The sequence below is a fragment of the Temnothorax nylanderi genome, unplaced genomic scaffold, assembly GCF_030848795.1.
Source record: "Temnothorax nylanderi isolate EJ_2023f unplaced genomic scaffold, tnyl_v1.0 TNYL_tig0025_pilon, whole genome shotgun sequence".
NCBI classification, from domain to species: Eukaryota; Metazoa; Arthropoda; class Insecta; order Hymenoptera; family Formicidae; genus Temnothorax; species Temnothorax nylanderi.
In genome coordinates, this window is record NW_027249087.1 from 238,324 (window position 1) to 247,371 (window position 9,048).

Sequence of the window (9,048 nt, forward strand, 5' to 3'; positions counted from 1 at the left end):
GCTCCTAATTCCCGACGTCGGCCAATCGGCGATCGACGTCGCGTCCGCGTCGCGACGACGTGTCGCGACGACGACGGCGGGGTTATCGGAAAGTCGAAGGGGCCGCGAGGCGATCCGAGGCCTGCCGAAGCGCCTGCGTGACGTCATGCTGGAGCAGAAGAGATAAGAGACGGTCATAGGAAGGGAGTTGAGTTCTCACTGTTCTCACGTTCTCAGTTCTGTTTCCTGGTGTGTCTCGTCTCTCGTCTCGGAGCATCTGGGGAAAGATTGTCCGCGCGTCTCGTCAGCCTCGCGTATCGCCAAAATGTCGTACGCTTACCTGTTCAAGTATATCATTATCGGGGACACAGGTAAATAAAACGTGACGTGCGCGCAGCAACGCGGGCACCGTCCGCGAAACCTTCGCTCCCCCCGTGTCCGCCTTCTACGTCGTCCGTGACAGGACCCATTGTTTTCATTTCCGTGGTGCGCGACTGATATCGCCTGATTTGCAAGCGCCGAGAATAGTTCCGCTTCACGGAGGCGGGACCCACCGTCGAGAAGATTCCACTGACGCGCATTTACTTCCTTTCTCTAATATATACGTCGCGTGTCAACATATATTTGACGCGACAGATCTCAAGTCAATTCCCTGCCCTGTATCATATTGCTGTTTAATTTATTGTTGCCGCTATACACCCCGATCGAGCACTGTACAACTTTGACGAACTATCTTGTCGATTTCCACGTTAACGTCTATAAATAGCGCGTTATACGTTGTATCTTATAATTATCCCTGCTGCAATTAAATATTTATTATTACGTATGAAAGTATCGTTTTTTTATTTTATTTCTGTAATAAAATTGTTAAATTATTGCGAATGATCGCCGTATCGAACAATGGACGTAAAGTTAAAATATTATATAAGCCCAATATTTGCGAATATATTACACAAGAACTTGTAGGTATATTAAAGCGAGATAATATGCATAGAGAAATTTTTTGTGTTTATAATCGAATATATAATAATGTGACTTTTTATCACAACTATATTGTAATATATAAATATGACTTTATTTTTACACAGGAGTTGGAAAGTCCTGTCTTCTTCTTCAGTTTACGGATAAGAGATTTCAGCCAGTCCATGACTTGACAATAGGAGTCGAGTTTGGCGCTCGTATGATCACCATTGATAGCAAGCAAATTAAACTGCAGATCTGGGACACTGTAATTATTTAATTAACTCGTACTATCTTTAATTAAAATCACGCTTCATATTACTGACATTTATTGACAGATCCTGATTGATTTTCTTAATCAGAAATTGTATTAATAATAAATATTTAAGTCGACACATTTGCACAAAAAAATTTATATAGGTTTAAATTATCTAAAGAGATACTTTAAATCATTCTTGGTAGGAAATTACTATCTTTTCATTTTAACATTTTACCAAGGTGCAAATAAAATTTTGTAAATTCTATGGTTTCTCTTTCTATTTAATTTTCTATGGCTAGGAAGAATAGATTGTTAATTGTTTTCTTGATTTACGTTTTATAGGCAGGCCAAGAGGCATTCCGTTCTATAACAAGATCGTATTACCGTGGAGCAGCCGGTGCTCTATTGGTATATGACATTACACGTAGGGAAACTTTTAATCATCTTACAACATGGCTGGAGGATGCGAGGCAACATTCAAATTCCAATATGGTTATCATGTTAATTGGCAACAAAAGTGATCTGGATAGCCGAAGAGAAGTAAGGAGAGAAGAAGGCGAGGCTTTTGCACGAGAGCATGGTCTTGTTTTTATGGAAACCAGTGCTAAGACTGCGGCCAATGTAGAAGAAGCGTTCATCAATACGGCAAAAGAAATATACGAAAAAATACAAGAGGGAGTCTTTGACATTAATAATGAGGTATGACACTTTCTAGTTAATCTGTGTATGTTTTATATACAAGTCAGATAAACAAAATCTCTACATAATTTTGTATTTTTTAACGTTATTTTTTTCTGATTTTTTTTATTTATTATTGTTTAATAATAAGAAAATAAGAAAATATTATTTTATATTGATATAATCACAAAATATGAAGATGTTTTGTTTGTTTATCTCGTATCAGTGTGAAAGAAGATAAGAAATAACGGATAAATACGCAGTGACAATATATAATTACATATTTATCTCATTTCCTTTTATATTGTATATTTGCATTATTTTCTGGAAACATCTTTGATACATCTTTAATATATCTTTGATATATCTTTGACGCAAGAAAAAGAGATATTGTATTATAAAACGTGTATGTATATGCTTTATAATAGGATGTTTCTAAACCAATATAATAATTGAATTGCACAGGCAAACGGTATAAAGATTGGACCACAGCATTCGCCAACAAGTCCTGGAGGTTTAGCAGGAACTGGTGGACAAGGTAGTGCGCAGGGTGGTGGGTGCTGCTAGGGGCTGGGGCTTATCTGTCCACCGCTTCATCCTTCTCCGATCTGAATTGACCTTACTCCTGCTCTTCATTTTAATCTGAACACAATTACTTTGTACAACTTAATTTTGCGCATATCGCGTCATGAGGTAACAAGTGACAATTGGTGTATTTATTAGTTAAAATAATCTTATACACGTAATAAATAGGATTATTGTAAGACGAAAATGTTATACATCACTAAAATCATGAAGCATTAATAAAGTCTTTATTTACAAATTCTCGTAAAGATACGAATGAAGTTATATCATTCTTCAATATATTTATGGCGGATTTAATTCTAAAGCAACAGACATTCTTTACACAACTTGAAATACAATTATTATTTATATAATCATTATATATATATATAATCATTTTCGTTCTTGCACATCACGTAATAGTTTTACTTTCTGTGCATAATATGGAATATTATTTTAAACCAGTATCTGTGAGATTCCATTAGGTTTTATGTAAAAACTTTTACATTTATTTGAAGTATGAATAGTATAATTTAAATTTAATTACATTGTAAAGTTTAGCTAAAGGCTTGTCTCCCACTTTTTATGCAGCACGTCATAAAATAATTGTATTAAGTAATGTATTAATTATCGGGAGTGATAAAGCGGGAGAGGACAGGCACTTCGATTTAATGTTTTATATTTGTTTAATATGTATTGTGTACTGTAATGTATAATGTGCACTAATGATCAAAATTCCATTCTAATGGTAGTGGCTCATGGACGCTGATGTACCAGTAAATTGATTTGACGTGATTTACACCTAATTACTTAAAACTACATTATATATATATATGTATGTATTGATGTATAAGATGATGATTATATAAAACATATATTAATCAATGCCATGAGAAGGCCTATATTTAACCAGATTTACAATCTATATAATATTTACCAAAAGATCTCTTCTTGCATATGTTGGCTATTGGTATCATTATTTATGGTTTTTTTTAGATGAAGACGTTATTAGTGCTATAAACGAATCAAAATCATTTTTACAATTTATATTATAGTAACTCAATTCCCCTAATATCAAATACATAACACAAGCGTTATACGTTTAAGTTTTGTAGACCATAGATAAAGATATCAATACAAATATGTCAGTGATAATTTTACCTGTACTTTATTAAGATCCAAAAATAATTTTTAATGAATATTCCTATCTTTATTTCACAAAAATAATTATGAATATTTCAGAATTTACTTACAGAGACATAAGACACAAGGTATTTGAATACATGATGAATTAAGGATAGGCTTTAATAGTGCACGTTATTATATTTATTGAAAGATTCGTCAGTTGGCAAGGAAAAAACTATACATTAATATTAATACTTCTCGAAATTATGAAATATTTATAAACATATAATATATCTAATTAGTACAAATTGGCTTCTCTGAGCATTATTTTGTAATCAAATGTTATTTATAATATCTTAAATGATGAGCTTATATCTAATTGTTATACCAAAGAATATGTTGGCATTGTATATCTTTTTTGCGCTTGTACACTGTAATGATTAAATAACACATGTACATTGGCTTCAGGAAATCACATTCAATACATTTGATTTAGTATAATCTAGCGATTATTCTACTTCTACACAATCAAAGTTATAATTAACGGCTTGTGATGTATTTTGTATGTCTGCTTTGGACATATCTTTTCAATTGGAAAATATATATGTGCACATTACTTATTCTCTCTGATAAGATACATCATGTAACGCAATTTGAGTTGCGTTTTTTTAGGAGTATATGAGTGGGATAAAACTATATTAACCGTCATAATTGCGCTATAAAAGATAAGAAAAGTTATAACTTAAATGAAAAGTCGAATATAAATGATTTATTTGTTTTAATCAGGATTTAACTTTGCATTGCCACACTCGACAATCGTCTATATATTTTATAGTGTGATTTTTTGTTTATGTGACAGTATATAAATTTGCAACTTGCAGACAAATGTACTTGTACTAAAAATCACTTACACTGAACATTTATTTACTCTTCATTTTATTAGATAGTTCCACAAATCACCTACAGATTGCTCAATATTTCTTGTTATTTCCATATTAAAATTGATTAAACTGATACAGTAGCAATTACTTGTCTTTCTTTCCTACATTACAAGTGATTACAAAGAGGAACTATAATTGTATAATTTGTATAATTTTTAGATTTTAAGATTCATTATCTTAAAATTATTATGATCTTCGACATTTCCATATATTGGAATTTTTATCTAAAATTCTAAAAAATCTGCCTATATAGAAACATTTATTGATTTTAGCATTCTGTATGTCTTATTTTATTTATAGAGTATAATTAAAAAAGATAAACATTACGATCTGTATTCCATATTTAATGTTGTATATTATACTATATATTCCACATTTCATTGCTAAATATGTAATTCCCAGTTTACCATGGCATATCGAATAAGATTTTCATATTAGACGAATCAACTAAAAATCAAGAATCCCTACGGATTGCAAATGCGAATCAATATTACCTTTGTCAGCCTATGCTGGATTTATTCAACAATGCTCGACTATGGTAATCAAGGATCTTCGAGGATTCCCAAATCTTCTGTCCGTGAAGTACAGGACTGAAACGCATTTAAAAGGATGTCTTGACCATTTCGTCAACGATATCGATATAATAATTATGCAGCCTCCTGCCTCCGTCATCAAATGCCTGTCACAGCTGTCGTATCCTTGAAGCTTTCATTTATAAGAAATGAAAAAAAAACTGCTATCTCTGCGCTCTTTAAATCAGTAATTAAAATAAAGCATATTTGAGCAGATATAGAAAGAAGGAAGTATGTGAATATGAGAAAGCGTAGCTAATAAATGCTAATGTGCTTTCTTACGTTTGATGCGCTCTAAATAAAATGTATAAATACATTTAGGTATCGCAAAAGTAACGGTCTAATTTTTTACAAATATGAGCAAGCATTCCTCTTTTCTTTCTATTGTGGATTCCGTTCCTATTACAACGATTTAGCATTCTATTTTCTATATAGGGCCATGAGCTATATCTATCAAATAGAGCAGACTCTATAATACCCAACTGCTATTCACTTGATGTAACTGAATCTGATTGATTTTTGGTATATAGATATACACAGCAACCAGACTCCGCTAAATGTCACCATTGAAATTCAAATTTTCTTTGAAAACTCCACGGGAGGATCGCTAATTTCTAAACTTCCCTATACCGGATAATTTCGTCGGGCAAAAAATACGATTTTGAAGTAAAGTATAAGGCTATAAAAGTATAAGGCATTTCTTGCACGCTTACGTTCGTCGTAAGCGCGATGTCGCTACGCGAGCAGACCGGACGCGGCGCGATTTCGTGCACGCTTACAAGTTCCCTGGCGGGAGCGCCGGACCCCATTGTACCCTTCACTCCCAGCGAACTGGGAGGAGGGTACGGTGTGCTCTTAGATCCTGTACCTCCCCACCGGGCCCTCCCTTCGGTAAAGCCGAAGGTACTGCCCCAGTGGATCGTTGATACAGGGAGCCCTCTCACCACGGGCAAGGTGGCACACCACGAGAGGGAGATTTTTTACACGATTAAGGGCCGATATCACAGTCTCCGATTAACGTGATTTTCTGATTAAACTCACTCTGCATCTCTTTCTAACTATCTCCCTAGAAAGAGATCCAGAATGAGTTTAATCGGAAAATCACGTTAATCGGAGACTGTGATATCGGCCCTAACTTTATAAGCGTGATGTCATTTACAGACAAGATTTTTTACACAATATTCAATTTTGTCGCTTCTGTTCCTTTTCTATGTACAAAGGTTACTGCTATAATATTCAGCGACAAAAGTCGTGATCCTTTTTGTCGCTCAAATGATCGGTTTTAGCAATACGTGAAAAAGCACCTTTAAGGATTTACGATAGACTTTATTTTATATGTCATATATATATTTTACAGAATGGAAAATGAAAAAAGGCCGCAACAAATGTTGCAGTTGCAGCAGCAGAAGCAGCAGCAGCAGCAGAAGCAGAAGCAGCAGAAGCAGCAGAAGCAGCAGCAGCAGCAGCAGCAGCCGCAGCAGCGCAGCAACAGGAGCAGCAGCAACAGAAAGGTATCTCTCTCTCTCTCTCTCTCTCTCTCTCTCTCTCTCTCTCTCTCTCTCTCTCTCTCTCTCTCTCTCTCTCTCTCTCTCTCTCTCTCTCTCTCTCTCTCTCTCTCTCTCTCTCTCTCTCTCTCTCTCTCACACACACACACACACACACACACACACACACACACACACACACACACACATGCGCGCGCGCGTTTTTGAGTATTTATGTATTATTTATTTGTAAATTTTATTTTCAGCTGATCTCCGAGGACGAGTCGGTGGGAGACGGTCGCGTGCCCGCTGTTATAATCAGCGGGCAGGACTTACCCGCTTTAATTTTAGAGGGAAAAGAGGGGGAGGGAGAAGGGGAGGAGGAAGAAGGAGTGGAGAAAGGGGAGGATTCAATATAAATCATAATTATTATTATTATACATAGTATTAAACGTATTGATAAAAAATATGCGTTTTCCTTTTTTATCACCTTTATGTTGTTTTATTGGATTTCTTTCAGTATTACCTTAGTAGCACATGATGGAGTATATACGTTTTATATACTCCATCATGTGCTACTAGGGTGTTATAACTGCAGAACAGTAAATAATAGTTTAGTAAATAATATAAATATTGATTAGAAATGTAAAGTATAATGTTATACAATCTGTTCTCAATCTTTATCTCTTACAACGTAGCTAACGTACGAAAGCAAAAGAAAGCAAAAGAAGAATCTTTATAGAACTATATAGAAGCGGCGCATTGCTTTCGCCACAACCGCGTGTTGCTTTCGTCTCACAAGCGGACTTATTAGGTTTAGTAACCTACTTTTTGACAAAACTTCTGTGGATGATTAGGACATGAGTAGGATTATTATAAGCTAGTTCAAATTGTCCCATTCATAGTTTATGAGATACTTTACGTTGTACGTGAAGATATTTTGCAGTAATTTTTCATATTTAAAATTGTTACGATATTGTTTAAAGAATTATAAGTACATTCAGGATAAAAGTATCTTCATTTTACAATTTTATTAAATAACGCAAGCAACAGATATTTTTTAAAATAAGAGATGCAAAAATAAATAAATTTTTGAAAAAATTATTCGTTGCGGTTAAATACACATAAATGTTCTTATTATAAAACTTTGCACACATGTAGGAGGGCAGGGGGGGGAGTAAAAAGATGAATTTATAAATTTTTTGTTGCTGCCAAAAAATGGTTCTAAAGGGTGAAATCACCCTTCATATGTAGAGCGGCTTTTTGTTTTTCTCGATATATTTCGGAAGGTATTCAAGATATCAAAAAATGTTTCAAATAAAAGTTTTATGGTAAAAACATCTTTATTCAACCACATTAATAAAATTTCAAAAAAAAAAATTTTTTTTTAATTTTTGATCAAAATTTTGTTTAAAAAATTATTTTTAAAAAATATTATTAATGTTGTCGAATAGAGGAGATTTTACTGTAAAACTTTTATGAGAAACATTTTTTGATATCTCAAATATTTTTCGAGATATATCGAGAAAAGCAAAAAACCGCTCTACATATAAGCAGTGGTTTCACCCCTTAAAACCGTTTTTGGGCAGCTACAAAAAATATCTAAATTCATCTTTTTACTCCCCCTACATGTGTGGAAAGTTTCATTAAAATCAGAATTTTCCAGTTCGCGAGGTTCCCTTGTAAGTAATAGATATCTTTTTTTTTAGGCTTCAAATCTTACTTCTAATTGCACGATATTATTCCTGACAGTTTTTTGTAGAGGGCTGCATCACTATTTTCTATAGAAAAACTGCAGAATTTTTGTATAAAGCAAATATTGTCGTCAGGTGAAGACAATATTTATAAAAATAATTTTTTTAGTTTATCAGATATAATCATGTACAGCCCTCTACATTTTTGTGCGTACTTTAATCGTGTAAAAGGATTTTCAATTCTGTTCAGCCAATTCGAAGATATTGCTTACATTGTTAGACCGATTATGCCTTGTCGCTGTCACTCCAGGATCCCCTTGGTTATAAGACAGACATTCTGCTTAGGCCCTAAGATTGTACTTAAGATGGTCTTAAACACAAGAACCGACTATGAATACCGGCCAAAGACCGACAATATCGAAAAGTGGATGTATACATAGCACGGACATGAATCAAATTCATCGACAGTATCGAAAAGTAGATGTGACTCGTAGTTCCAATTCCTGAAAGTGGATGTGTGGCGCTATTGTACGGCCTAGCAAAAGCGTCCCAAGAAAATCGCCGTCATTGCGCCTCTCATCCTTCTCTCTGAATTGAATAACAGGAATATGAATAATACTGAATAATAAAAACTAATAAAAAATACTGAAAACTTTGCAATATTTTACAAATCCACGTATATAAAGTTATGATAAACGTAAGGTTTTAAGATTGCAGGTAGATTTAATGTTGCAACATGCAATTTCGACAATCAAAGGTATAAATCGGAATATACATACATATACATCTATA

The 9,048-nt window shown here is 34.0% G+C and overlaps 2 protein-coding genes across 2 annotated transcripts; both read left to right on the plus strand.

Annotated features, from left to right (window-relative positions):
• The first annotated feature begins 144 nt into the window (after positions 1–144).
• Rab2 (RAS oncogene family member Rab2) lies at positions 145–3,325 on the plus strand. The gene is made up of 4 exons (XM_071701316.1): positions 145–350; positions 1,068–1,207; positions 1,541–1,897; positions 2,342–3,325. The coding sequence occupies exons 1-4, from the start codon at positions 305–307 to the stop codon at positions 2,441–2,443; spliced, it is 645 nt and encodes a 214-aa protein (XP_071557417.1). The 5' UTR covers positions 145–304; the 3' UTR covers positions 2,444–3,325.
• Positions 3,326–3,739: 414 nt separating this feature from the next.
• On the plus strand, positions 3,740–9,036 carry LOC139769857 (uncharacterized). The gene is made up of 2 exons (XM_071701319.1): positions 3,740–6,589; positions 6,829–9,036. The coding sequence occupies exons 1-2, from the start codon at positions 6,437–6,439 to the stop codon at positions 6,979–6,981; spliced, it is 306 nt and encodes a 101-aa protein (XP_071557420.1). The 5' UTR covers positions 3,740–6,436; the 3' UTR covers positions 6,982–9,036.
• The last annotated feature ends 12 nt before the right edge of the window (positions 9,037–9,048 follow it).